The sequence below is a fragment of the Erinaceus europaeus genome, chromosome 16, assembly GCF_950295315.1.
Source record: "Erinaceus europaeus chromosome 16, mEriEur2.1, whole genome shotgun sequence".
NCBI classification, from domain to species: Eukaryota; Metazoa; Chordata; class Mammalia; order Eulipotyphla; family Erinaceidae; genus Erinaceus; species Erinaceus europaeus.
Window position 1 is genome coordinate 79,700,896 of NC_080177.1, and position 14,406 is coordinate 79,715,301.

Genomic DNA, 14,406 nt, shown 5'->3' on the forward strand with positions numbered 1-14,406 from the left:
AAAACAGACAGGTAACTCCCACCCAAAGGTTAGCGCCGCGGTGGACCAATGGGAAAAAGAAAAGGGTCGACTTGGGGTTTGAGAATGAGAGGCTGCAAAAGGGGGGCAAAGACCCGAGCCGCAGGGCCGGGGGTGGAAATGGGCGGGGCCTACGGGGCGGAGCTCCGGAGTCGTCCAATGGGAAGACGGGCGGTGCAGGGGGCGTGGCGCGCGGCAGGAGGCAGGCCTGGGGCTCTGACAGCGGCCAATGGGAGGGCGGGCGGGCGCAGGGGGCGGGGCGTGCGGCGGGAGACAGGTGGGCGGGGCTCCGACAGCTCCCAATGGGAAGGCGGCGAGCGCAGGGGGCGTGGCGCGCGGCGGGAGTCCCGCCCCCTCGGGTCCGCAGGGCTGGGGCGGAGCCAGGCCCGCGTCAGGTGGCCCCGGGCGAGCGGCGGCGCCGGGGGCGGGGCGCGGCGCGCTGAGGGGAGCGGCGGCCGGCGGGCGGCGGCGGACATCGGCCGCGGGCAGGTACGGGCGGCGGAGGTGCTGGGGTCGCCCCCGGGCAGCGCCACCGCCGGGCTCGGGCCCGCCGCGCCCCCATGCCGCGGTGAGCGGCCGCGCCCGGCGCCGCAGCGTCCGTCCGTCCGTCCGCCCTCCCGCCCGCCGGCCGGCCGGCACCCCCGGCCCCGCCAGCCCGGGCCCTACCTGCGGCCGCGCCGGGAAGCCGGGCCCCGCTCCGCGGGCCGCATGAACAATAGGCGGCGGCGGCTCGCGCGGGCGGCGGCGGCCCCGCACCCTATGGGTCGGCCGCTCCATGGAGCCCCCCAGCGCGCTGCTCGGCTGCCCGGCGGGGGCCGCGGCCGACGACGACGAGGACGACGAGGAGGAGGCGGCGCCCGCCGAGCCGCCCTTCTGGACGGCCGTGTTCGAGTACGAGGCGGCGGGCGACGACGAGCTGACCCTGCGGCCGGGCGACGTGGTGGAGGTGCTGTCCAAGGACTCGCAGGTGTCGGGCGACGAGGGCTGGTGGACCGGGCAGCTGCGCCGGCGGGTGGGCATCTTCCCCAGCAACTACGTGACCCCGCGCAGCGCCTTCTCCGGCCGCTGCCCGCCCGGCGGCGACGACCCCGGCTGCTACCCGCCCATCCAGCGTAAGGCGACGGGCTGGGGCTGGGGGACATGGGGGGGGTGGGGGACATGGGGGTGGGGGACATGGGGGTGGGGGACATGGGGGTGGGGGACATGGGGGGTGGGGGACATGGGGGGGTGGGGGACATGGGCGATGGGGGACATGGGGGGATGGGGGACATGGGGGGGGTGGGGGACATGGGGGGGATGGGGGACATGGGGGGGTGGGGGACATGGGCGATGGGGGACATGGGGGGATGGGGGACATGGGGGGGATGGGGGACATGGGGGGGTGGGGGACATGGGGGGATGGGGGACATGGGCGATGGGGGACATGGGGAGTTGGAAGACATGGGGGGATGGGGGATATGGGATGGGGACATGGGGGACATGGGATGGGGACATGGGGGGATGGGGGACTTGGGGGGTGGAGACCTGGGGGGGTGGGGGGCCTGGGGGGATGGGGGACATGGGCGATGGGGGACATGGGGGGATGGGGGACATGGGGGAATGGGGGACATGGGAGGATGGGGGACATGGGGGGATGGGGGACATGGGAGGATGGGGGACATGGGGGGATGGGGGACATGGGGGGATGGGGGACATGGGGGGATGGGGGACATGGGGGACATGGGGGGTGGAGACCTGGGGGGATGGGGGACATGGGGGGTTGGTAGACATGGGGGGATGGGAGACCTGGGAGGATGGGGGACCTGGGGGGATGGGGGACATGGGGGGGTGGGGGACATGGGGGGTGGAGACCTGGGGGGCTGGGAGACATGGGGGGATGGGGGACATGGGGGGATGGGAGACCTGGGAGGATGGGGGACCTGGGGGGATGGGGGACATGGGGGGGTGGGGGACATGGGGGGTGGAGACCTGGGGGGCTGGGAGACATGGGGGGATGGGGGACATGGGGGGATGGGAGACCTGGGAGGATGGGGGACCTGGGGGGATGGGGGACATGGGGGGGTGGGGGACATGGGGGGTGGAGACCTGGGGGGATGGGGGACATGGGGGGGTGGGGAACATGGGGGGTGGAGACCTGGGGGGCTGGGAGACATGGGGGGATGGAGACCTGGGGGGATGGAGACCTGGGGGGGATGGATACCTGGGGGGATGGAGATCTGAGGGGATGGAGACCTGAGGGGGTTGGGTCCTGGGGGGGCGTGGAGACCTGGGGGCTGAGGGAGATGAGGGCTTGGGAGGTATGGGGGTCTGGGAGCTGGTTGGGTCTGTGTTTTGGGGAAGGAGGCCTGGGGGGGCTGGGGTGATGGGGCCCTGGTGGGGCTGGGGGCTAGGGCATGTGGGATGGAGTCTTGGGGGGTATAGGGGACCTGCGGGGTTGATGGGGACCTAGGAGAGTGTGTGTGAGAGAGAGACAGAGAGAGCTGGAGACCTTGGCGGTGGGGTTTTGGGGGATGTGTGTGTGTGTGTGTGTGTGTGTGTGTGTGAGAGAGGAGAGAGACCTGGGGGGAGAGAGTCTGTGTGTGTGTGGTCTCCGAGGGAGGGAGCCCTCCTGGAGGGTTAGGTGGGCTGGGGAAGTGCCTGCTCTGGGGGTGTCTGAGTGCCTGGCCACTGGCCTTGCCCGCCTTGCCCGCCTTGCCCGCCTTGCCCGCCTTGCCCGCCTTGCCACTGGCCTTGCCCGCCTGCACCGGGCTTTCTAACCTTCATCTTCACCTCAGCTGCAGCTCCTGAAGCCCCATTGCACACTCTCCCCAGCGCCCCCACCCTTCCAAACCCCCAAACCCTGGGGGGTTGCAGGCTGGCTGGTGTCATCTGCCTTAACCTTAGTCACCAAATCAGAGCCCTTGCCCGACCTCTTCTGCCACCTGCCTCCGCCCCTTAAAGGCATTTGCTTTGGAGGAGATACGGGGTGTCTCCTGGGCTGGGCAGGTTCTCAAGTCCTGGAAGCTAAGGTGCCTTTGAAACGTGTTGGTTTCTTGGATCCTAATCTTGTATTTCGGGAGTTGTGTCTTTTGGAACCCACTGAATAGTGTACCAGGAAGGGTCTTGGTGGGTCTCTCCCCCCTTCCCTCTGGCCCTGGGTGGAGAGGTAATTAGGGAGAAGTATGTCATTCACCCATGAGCCATCAGGAGCACACGCACAGTTGCAAAATCCCAGTCCTTGACGCTCAGGCTGCTCAGACAATACACGTCCCTCCTTCTCACCTTAAAACTTTGCCTACATTTGGTATTTACCAAATCTCACTGGGATCATACCCAGGGTTTTTCTTCCACTGTCCTGATTTTCACCATTTTCCCAGGAGTCCTCTGTTTCCACACTCTTTAACGAAATACCCAGTTTTCTTCAAAGGAGTTGAGCTACTGCAGATATTTCCCTGTGCAGTTTACACTGCTCTGCACTTTAGGAGGTCCGTAGTTTCTTGCCTATTGGAGTGGTATTAGTAGTAAATACTTACGCCATATTTTTTATGGTTTTCATCTTTGACATTTAGTTTTAAAATTTCACTTATTCCAGTTACCTTTTGGACCCTATAACTTATTTTCACCTGCACAGTTATGACATTTTAATTTAAGATTTTTCAAAGTACTGCTACTTAATGTCAAAATCATTACATCTTTCTTGTTTTCCTACTCTCCTTTTTAAAAAATTGCTGCTTTGACTGTGAAATTCATGCTTGAATCTCTAGCTCTTTCTCTTGCCCTCTTGTTCTGTTTCAAACTGGTTGTTTCTACACTTTGATCATCATAATACCAGGAGCTGACAAAATCCTTGAAATCTTTTTGAGGGGCTATGTCTGGCACTGGTGTAGGGAGATGAAGGTTAGTGATTGTAGCATAATATGTGAATTAGTGTTAAAGATGAACTTGGTCACAAATTGGAAGAATGGCTGGATGTGTTGAAAAAAAAAAGCAATGTTGTTATAAACATGTCAGATTTCAAGATTCTTTATGGGTGAAGCTTTGTGATTTCCCCCCCACCCCCACACCTCATATCAGAGTAGAAGAGTTATGTGAAGTTGTTGAACACCTGTATTCCTGTGATGGCTTTACTAGCCGCCGTCAGTGAGTATGAAGTACTCTGAAGAATGCACCTGCAGAAAATCCGACTCCGGAACAGTCTGCTACGTTATAAACTCCTTCATGACTTGCTGTGACTTACTCTTTTTTCCCCCTTGCTTTAATTTTTTGTTTTTTAAGATTTATTATATCTGAGAAAGAGTTAGAGAGAGAATGCCAGAGTATCACCCCAGCACATGTGATGCCGGAGATTGAACAAGAAACCTCAGGCATGGAAGCCTGGTCTTCTACCAGTTGAGCCATCCATCTCCCCAGCCACTGTTGTCTTCATTTATACTGGAGAAATGCCCTACAAGACAGGTCCCCAAATATGTGCCGACACACCTCATTCACCATCAGAGCGCCGCCTCCCTCCACCACAGGGTGCCCCCAACTCCCTTGTAACCCTCTGGCCTCTGACCATTAGTGTCCTTCAGTCTGCTGATACAGGGCAAAGGTTTACTGATGCTTCAGCCAGCCTTTGCCTGCTTTGTTTCTTAGTCCCGCGCCCAGATCTCATTTTCACCTTCAGCTGAGTTACATCCCATGGTGTTCACGGAGCCCTCTTCTTACCCACATCTCTGCTGTTGGGCACTTGAGTCATTTCCAAATGTTGGCTCGTGCGGTGAGCGCAGGCGCACATGTATCTTCTCTTCTGGTAGGCGCCTTTGGATAGACACCTAGGAGAAGACTGGTTGGATGGCGAGGAAGCTCTGGTCTTGATATTTTGAGCAGCCTCTGTACTGTTTCCCATAGGGACTGGAGCAATTCACATTCTTCCGACAGTCTAGACAGTCTAGCAGAGCCCCCTTCTCCCTACCGCTTGGGCACTATTTGTTGTTTCTGTGCTTTGGATAGTGCGGGCTGTTCTCACAGGTGTGAGGTGGTATTTCATTGTTGTCTAATTTGCATTTCTCTGATAACAAGACGTGCCATCTGTTTATCTTCTCTAGTGAAGTGTCAGTTTACATCCTCACTTCATTTTTGGACGGTGGTGTCCGTAGTTTGATGGTGACTTTGTACTACATGTGATGTATAAATACTGTTCTTCATTAGTAAGAGGGCTATTTCTTTTGGTGATTTTTTTTCTGTGCAGAACCTTTTCAGTTTGATGTCATCCTCTTGGTTTATTTTTACATTTGTTTTTCTTCCTGTTGGACTCAAGTCTGCAAATACATCTCTCAGTCTAATATTACGGAGTGTTCTGCTGATGTCTTTTACAGATTTTTATGACTTCCAGTTGGATATCCACCTCCTTAGCCCATTTTGTATATGTATATTGAGATAAGTGGTTCTGTTTCATTTTTCTGCACCAACAACCCAATTTTTCCAGCATCATTTATTGAAAAAAACAAACAAACAAACAAACACACTCCCTTATCCGTTTTGATGCTGTGGGCGGCTTTCTCATACATTTTATTGTAGCGAAAACTGCTTTAGATAGATTCTTATCATCTAGAGGTTTCATAATGAAAAGGTAGGGATAACTGTGCTGACTGAGAGAACTGACTTGAAGAACATGATATTGGATGGCCATGCTATGTTGTTGTATTTAATCTTAACAAGAGTTCTGAGCTAACTCAGTAAATTCAGTTCTAGTCAAAATTCATCAGAAGATCTAGTGAAAGACAGCCCCTGAAAGCTGGGCAGAGATAGCTTTCTAGGTAGGGTGCATACCTTGCTCTGCACTTGACTCACATGAGAGAGCCCAGGCACCACCTGGGGGTGTGGTAGCACCTGTGGTGTCACTCTGAAATAAAGGCGGGAGTCGGGCGGTAGCGCAGCAGGCTCAGCACATGTGGCGCAGAGTACAAGGACCAGTGTAAGGATCCCGGTTTGAGCCCCCGGCTCCCCACCTGCAGGGGAGTCGCTTCACAGGTGGTGAAGCAAGTCTGCAGGTGTCTGTCTTTCTCTCCCCCTCTCTGTCTTCCCCTCCTCTCTCCATTCCTCTCTGTCCTATCCAACAACGAACGACATCAATAATAACACTGATAACCACAACAAGGCTACAACAACAAGGGCAACAAAAGGGAATAAATAATAATAATAATAATAGAAAATAAAGGCAACCGATTCTCTTGTCTCTAAATATTCAGAATGAAATTGACCCACTGAAAATACTTCCTGTTGCCCATATGAAGTTTGGGTCATGTACTGGGACATCAGATCTTGAACAGGAGGTAGCAGGCTCTGAAGACAGCATAAGGCTTTTATGCAAAAAACTTTCATACCTGAGACTGCAAGGCCCCAGGTTCAGTCGCTAGCACCACCATAAACCAGAGCTGAGTAGTGCTCTGGTTAAAGAAAAAAAAAAAAAAAACAGAAAAGAAAAATGAATAGGAGATAGTAGTAATGGTGTTACTTGGTTTTCTTTTTTTTTTTTTTAATTTTTTATATTTATTTTCCCTTTTGTTGCCCTTGTTTTTTATTGTTGTAGTTATTTTTGTTGTTATTATTGATGTCATCATTGTTGGATAGGACAGAAAGAAATGGAGAGAGGAGGGGAAGACAGAGAGGAGGAGAGAAAGACACCTGCAGACCTGCTTCACCGCCTGGGAAGCGACTCCCCTGCAGGTGGGGAGCCAGGGGCTCGAACCGGGATCCTTGTCATTTGTTTTTCTCTCAGGGTTATTGAGGGGCCTCGGCACCATCATTCCTGGAAGCCATTTAAAGATTTAGTTAGTTATTAGCATAGGAGAGAAGCATAGTTTCAGTCTGGCACATAGGCTACCGGGCCAAACTCAGAACCTTACATTCTTCAGTCCAACACACTAACTGCTGTGCCATTTCCCTCCCAGCTTTAAATATTGCTTTTCAAGGTGAAAAATTCATTTCAAATGCCGTTCAAGACAGGGAAGGGAGAGAGTACTAAGTGTTGTAACAATGAAAAGGTTTCAGAGCAATAGTAAAAGTCCCATAACATTTGTATAAAGAGCAAATAGTGCTATTTAAAGTCTTCTAGCATTTATACAGTGCTTTCATCACCTGCAGTGTAGGGATTCGTCTTTAGCTCGCTTGAAGCTGATAGGTATAAATAACTCAGGAGCTCTCTCATCTCCCTCTGCTAGTGAAAGATGAAAAATATACAGTTCCAAACTTACCATCTTGGGAGATACATAGACATCTCCTGGGCATTAAAAAGTTTCTGGCAATGGAGAGTTGTGTTTTTTTTTTTTTTTTAATCTGTTTATTTACTGGATAGAGACCACCAGAAATCGAGAGGGAAGGGATGATAGAGAAGGAGAGAGACAGAGAGACACCTGCAGCCCTGCTTCACCACTTGCAAAGCTTTCCCCCTGCAGGTGGGGACCAGGGGCTCCAACCCAGGTCCTTGAGCACTGTAACTTGTGCGCTCAACCAGGTGCGGCACCACCTGGCTCCAAGTTGTGTCTGTTTTTAAGCAGGTAAACATGAAGGTTATTACTTATTTACACTCTTTTTGTTGTACCTACTATAAATACAAAGATGTATTTGCATTTGCACTTAAGATTTTTAAATGAGTGATCTATGTACTGTTCACTTGTCCAAAATTCCCCAGAATATGCCAATAATATGTTTGGTTTCCAAGGACACCATAGAGAGGTAATTATATTGTGATTTAAATGAAATGAATAAGGTTTTCTTTCTTTTTTTAATTTTTTTTTTTTTATTTTTTGTGGAAGACAGAGAGGTGGAAAGAGAGAAACCAGAGCACTGCTCAGCTCTGACACATGGCAAGTTCTTCATTTTATTTTATTTTAGCTTCCAGACTGACTACATTGCTTCTGGCAGCCATCTTTTTCCATTGTTGTTGTTGTTGTTGGCTAGGACAGAGAGAAATGGAGAGAGGAGGCGAAGACAGAGAGGGAGAGAAAGACAGACACCTGCAGACCTTTGTGATGTGACCCCCCACCCCCCACAGGTGGGGAGCCGGGGCCTCGAACTGGTATCCTTGTACGATCCTTGCGCTTTGTGCTTAACCTGCTGCGCTACCATCCCAGCTGCCAACACGTGGCATGTTCTGTGCTCAATTGTGGAGCTATCTCCCCAGCGCAGGAATCACGTTTTGTTCTTGTTATTCCTGGAAATATCCTCCTACAGAAGCTGAAAAGTGTGAGAGTCTAACCTGACCTGATTCTTACTTAAAACCAGGTCTTGATAGAATCAGGGAAGGGCAGAAGAGCCCCAGAACCTCTCAGCTGCAGCTGAAGGCCTCATTTCTTACCCAAGGGGAATTCTTAGCAAGAAAGGAAAGAGCGAGCACCTTAGCCCCCACTGTTCTGCACTTTTCTTGAAGGCTGATGATGATATTTCCTTCTGTAAACAGCAAGAACTTGCAAATTTATATTTCATTACGGGAAAGGCTGCTGGCACTTGAGCTTCCTCACAGAGGTTTTTGTCACATGTGAAATGCCATCTGAGGAGCTGTTCTTTCAGCACTCATCCTTGAGTTGCATCTTCTGAATCCTTATGCACCTAAGTAAATTTTCACACCTATTGTGTGTTTACAGCCACTCGTAAGACCCAGGGAAGTGAGAGAATACAGCAGTTCGTGCCATTAAGGAGAATTCATAAATTCAGTTGAAGAAATAAGATGTGCAAAAAAAAAAAAAGAAAGAAGATGTGCACATAGAAATAGGTACATACTTTTGCCCAGTGTTACAACTGGTAGGGGGGAAAAAGAGTCTTTCTAGTGAGGAGACTTCTGATATAACTTAGATGCTCGTCCAAGAAAGATTCTAATATCTCCTTAACATAGGCATATTTTTCTCATTCAGGAAAGAATTGGTAATCACTCACTTTAGAGCCCAGAAACACTCAAGCTATTTTAAGCAGAAAGTGATTTAGCACAGGAAATTAGGATCTTTCAAGGGGCTGGAAGGGCAGGGAGAAGGGACTCTCAGCTGGAACAGTATCTAGAACATTGCAGACCTGACCCACCAGGTGAGTAGCTGCTTCTCTGACTGGGAGGACAAAGAGTCAGGGGTTGCCATGGAAACTGTTGACTTCTAGAACACCCTCTTGTAACTAGAGGCAACCACTTGGTCATGCGCATTCCTCCCTACATCCCTGGAGCTTAACCTTGGGTTTTGACACACCATTGCCGAAAACCCTATTACAGCTGTAATTGTAGAAAAGGCAGCAAGAATATGGTCTCCATTTAAAAATCTACCTTCCAAATCGTGTGCTTTTTCTTGTGCCTTATCTGCATCTAGCGCTCTGGTTGATAGGGCATCTGGGAGATGTAGGCATTTTAAAGTGAATGCTGATTGCCAGGCTGCAGGGTCTGAGGAAGAGTGTTGGGTGAGGTGACAAGCTTGCACAGGCCAGATGGACTGATTTTTGTATAGTCCAGCTGCCTTTTTATTTTCTATTTAGAGGGAGAGGGAGAGGAGAGAGGAAGAGGGAGAATGAGAGAGAGACGAGAATCACAGCACTGAAGCACCCTTCAGCGTGCAGGAGGCTGGACTTGAACTTGGTTTGCACACATGACTGTCCAAATGAGCTCCTTGGCTGGTCCGGTCCAGGCATCTTTTTCTAAAAATTTTCTTTTTGGAGACTTCCAGTCACACTACAAAACTACAAACTAATATTAACACCCCCTCCCCCCCCCCCCATAAAAGCACTACAGTTAGGTACAAGCCTTGTTTTGACTCCCGCCCGTATCTGAGTGGAGCTGACTGAGTGAGGATAGGCAGAGGCAGCTGTGGGCAGTTCCACTTTAGGTCCTGGCAAAAGTTGAGAAGTTACATCTTTGTTTTCTTCATGTTTAGAAAAAAAAAATGTGATTGCTCTCTGTATTTGTTTCAGGAGGTCCAGTTGATTCTTTTTCTTTTTTTTTTTCTTCCATATCTGAGTTTGGTTTATTTCCTCCGACCCTCCCCCCCACCATTGAATCACCTCTCTCTGTTGGTCACTTACTGGCTGAAGGTTTGTCGTGATGAGTGTGGTGGTGAGTAAGGCAAGCAGAATCCGCCCTTTGTCAGCTTGACAAGCACTGAGCAAGTAAATTACAACCTTAATGTGTCTTACTAAGTAGAGACTGCCATGGAAGTGTTTGATGGAGGCCTGACCTCATTTAGTCAGGGGTTAGGAAAAGTTGCTGTAGGACACTGATGTTTAAAATGAGACCCAAGGAGTGAGTCTGAGTCATCTAGGTCAAGACAAAGAAACTGAACAGATGTGAGAATCTGGGTTTTAATGAGCGATATATAGCCGTACCACACTATCCATGGAAAACTTTCCCAGCAGAGTTAACTGTATAATCAAGAGCCTGGGGGGGGGGGGGATGGGCGGTGGTGGCTCCCTTGGTAAGACAGATATGCTACTGTGTATGAGGACCCAGGTTCGAGACCCCATCCTCACCTGCAGCGGGAGGCTTCAGAGTGGTGGAGCAATGCTGCAGGTGTCTTTCTTTTCCTCTCTGTCTCTTGTTCACACACAATGGCTGTTGTTAACAATGGAGTCATGCAGGTATGAGCCCCAGTGATAACTCTGGTGAACAAATAATAATAATAATGGAAACTAGAAATGTGGGTTTTGTTTGTTTACGAATTTTAAGTTCAAATGAAGGGAAACTTGTGAAAGTGAATGAGTGCTTGGCTGTTACACTGGGAGCATGGGTGATGGCAGCTGTGGCCCAGATGCCTGCCGGAGTAACATGTCTTGTGCATGTATCTTGGCTACAAGGATATAATTCCTGCCTCCCTCCCTCCCTTCCTTCTTTCTTTCCTTCCTTCTTTACTTCTTTTATTCCTTCCTTCCTTTCCCTCCAGGGTCATCACAGGGCTCAGTGCTGGCACTATGAATCCACCGCTTCTGGCAGCCATTTTTCACCTTCATTTTATTAGGTAGGACAGAGAGACATTGAGAAAAGAGGCGACAGAGAGGGAGAGAGAAAGACAGACACCTGCAGACCTACTTCACCGCGTGTGAAGCGTTCCCTCTGCAGGTGGGGAGCCGGGGCTAGAACCCAGATCCTTGCACAGGTCCTTGTATTTCATACTGTGTGCACCTAACTGGGTGCGCCACCACCCGGCCCTCTACAAGGAGAGAATTCCAAAACCAAACTTCCAGTCTTCTGCCTTTGGCCATCCCACCTGCCTTCGCTGTTGCTGAGGTGCAGACCTCACACTCATGTGCTCGGGCAGCTGTAGCAGCTTCCTTTGAGGGTCCTTTGGCTGCAGACACTGCCCTCCAGCTTTCACTACACAGAGCTGCCAGAACTGGCCTGACAACGTGCCTCTTCTGAAAGATACACAGCCCCTATTCCGTGTAAAATGCAGTTCAAACAGAATGGCTTTGAAAGCATTTACAGGGCTGGGCAGTGGATGTGTTATGATGCTCAAGAGCCCAGATTCAAACCCTAGTCCCCACATGCAGGGAGCAAGCTTCACCAGCTAGGAAGCAGTGTGGCAGCTATTTCTCTCTCTCTAGAATTCTAGATTTCTCTCTGTCTCTAGCCAATATATAAATAATAGAATGCTTACTAATAAGCAGGTGACGGGGCCGGGGAGAGAGTGCAGTGGTAGTGCATCTGACTTGCCTGTCTCAGCCCCAGAAGGCCCAGGATTGGCCTCCTACCACCACCACCACATACCAGCACTGAGCAGTGCTTTGGTGTCTACTGTTTCTCTCATGAAAACAGGGCATTTTAATTTTATTTTTATTTATTTTTACCAGACTTCGGATGGTGCCAGGGATTGAACCTGTGCTTCATTCGCGATTTAATAATGATCAACAAGACTGTAAGATAACTAACAGAGGTACAATTCCACACAGTTCCCACCACCAGAGTTCTGTGTCCCATCCCCTCCATTGGAAGCTTCCCTATTTGTTACTCCTCTTGGGGGGTATGGGGAGCAGCAGAAGGTGGGAGTTCTGGCTTCTGTAACTGCTTCTCCACTGGACATGGGTGTGGGCAGGTGGATCCATCCCCCACCCTGTTTGCGTCTTTCCCCAGTGGGGCAGTGAGCCTCATCTTCTGCCCCACTGCGTCTGTTCTCCTTTAACTCCCTGGAGTTCTTAGTACGCCATAGAAGTCTCCTGCCCCAGGCTCTTGCTCATGGTCTTCTCTCTGCCTGAGTTCTCCTTCTCTGCTCTGGTCTTCATCGCCTGATTGTTCTTCTACTCATTCCTGAGGGCCTGTTCTCTGAGAACGCTCTTCTCACCATTGTAGAACCTGTCTTGTGGTGGGAGTTACCGACTGCCCTAGTCCTCTGCTCAGGGCGCCTCAAAAGGCTCTTCACACTCTGGCTTGACTGCTGTGTCTGCCCTGGCTCTGGACCACATGTTTCCCATCAGGTAGCACAGGGTAGAGACTTAAGTCTCATCAAATAGCATCTCCCCAGCTTTCCATTTACAGAAAACAATTGAACTTGGTGTAAGATTCAGTGCTATTCCAAATGGAATTTGTTCCCCCATGGATATTTGTTGGGTATCTACTCATGAAGGACAAGTAACATGAAACAAGATAATCACTTTTCCTGCCCTTACAGAGTTTTACTATGTCATGGGGGAAGCAGAAACCCCAGTGAGTAGACAGCTTGCGGTGTTTGCCACTTAATCACCCAGTTTGTAGATGGGTGATTAAGTGGCATTTTCAAAATGTGTGCTGACTTACCGCTTTCTTTTTCCCTTCTCTTTCTCAGTGTTAGAGATTGACTTTGCTGAGCTAACACTGGAAGAGATCATTGGCATAGGGGGCTTTGGGAAGGTCTACCGCGCTTTCTGGATAGGAGACGAAGTCGCCGTGAAAGCAGCCCGCCACGACCCCGATGAGGACATCAGCCAGACCATAGAGAACGTTCGTCAGGAAGCCAAACTCTTTGCCATGCTGAAGCACCCCAACATCATTGCCCTCAGGGGGGTGTGCCTGAAGGAACCCAATTTCTGCTTGGTGATGGAGTTTGCTCGCGGAGGGCCTTTGAATAGAGTGTTATCTGGGAAAAGGGTTCCCCCAGACATCCTGGTCAGCTGGGCTGTGCAGATTGCCAGAGGGATGAACTACTTACACGATGAGGCCATTGTCCCCATCATCCATCGTGACCTGAAGTCCAGCAACAGTGAGTATGAGGTGCTGGGAGTGGAAGGGCTCCAGACACTCACACGCAGTCCATGGCTCGGCTGGGAGTGCATTTCTCGTGGGCTCTTAGCGGGCAGCGGAACTATGGAGAGCCAGTCCACCCTCAAGCTGAGGTGTGGGAGTGGGGTACATTCTAGGAACACTGGCTTAGGAAGAGAGAAATGAGAAACATGAGGGGGTGTAGATTAGTCCTGAGCTCATACTAACAGACGAGGCGACATGTTTCTTAAGTTAGTGATTTAGTAGTGGCTTGCAAAATCGTAAGTTTTCAGGGGGTATAGTTTCACACTCACACGTGTGTGTAAGTCGTTGAACCAAGATTCTATGCCCCCCCTCACACACCTCTGATAACCACCATAATTCTCACAAACTCTGAGACCGTTTGGCCTCCTATATTTTGGTAGGTGCATGTGCTCTGAATATCTATACTCCAGATAAGAGTGAAACCACCCTGGAGTTGTCTTTCATCTCTTTACTTATTTCACTTAGCATGATCACCTCCAGCCCCACCCACCTGGTCCAGAATAATACAATCTCTCTCTTTTTTTTAAAAAAAAAAAATTGCAGGGCAGTATTGTATGGCGTATACATCCCATGCCTTACCCAGTCATCTGCCAGTGGGCGTTTAGGTGGCTTTCACATTTTGCCTACCGTGAATGATGCAGCTATGCACCTAGGGGTGCATCCATGTTTTCATGTCCTTTGGATATGTGCCTACGAGAGAGATGGCTGGATCACAGGATATTTTCTCTTTTTTTTTAAAAATATTTTATTTTATTTATTTATTCCCTTTTGTTGCCCTTGTTGTCTTATTGTTGTAGTTATTATTGTTGTTGTCATCGTTGTTGGATAGGACAGAGAGAAACGGAGAGAGGAGGGGAAGACAGAGAGGGGGAGAGAAAGATAGACACCTGCAGACCTGCTTCACCACCTGTGAAGCAACTCCCCTGCAGGTGGGGAGCCGGGGTTCGAACTGGGATCCTTATGCCGGTCCTTGTGCTTTGCGCCACCTGCGCTTAACCCGCTGCGCTACAGCCCGACTCCCCCACAGGATATTTTCATTCTTATTTGCTCAAGGCCTCTCTGTACTGTTTTCCATAAAGGGCTACACAAGGCTGCTTTCCCACCAACAGTAGACTAGAGTTCCGTTTTCTCTACATCCTCATTAATGCTTCTTATGTCCTGTTGTGTTGATGTGAGTAATATTCAGA

At 50.6% G+C, this 14,406-nt stretch overlaps 1 protein-coding gene across 2 annotated transcripts in view; it reads left to right on the forward strand.

Moving 5' to 3' along the window:
* The first annotated feature begins 711 nt into the window (after positions 1-711).
* MAP3K9 (mitogen-activated protein kinase kinase kinase 9) overlaps positions 712-14,406 on the forward strand; it is a 63,364-nt gene continuing 49,669 nt past the window's right edge. For both annotated transcript variants that reach the window (XM_060175541.1, XM_060175542.1), the window contains exons 1-2: positions 712-1,130; positions 12,762-13,175. In XM_060175541.1, the coding sequence (XP_060031524.1) occupies positions 794-1,130; positions 12,762-13,175 (751 nt within the window). In that variant the 5' untranslated portion in view covers positions 712-793. The remainder of the gene's footprint in view (positions 1,131-12,761; positions 13,176-14,406) is intronic.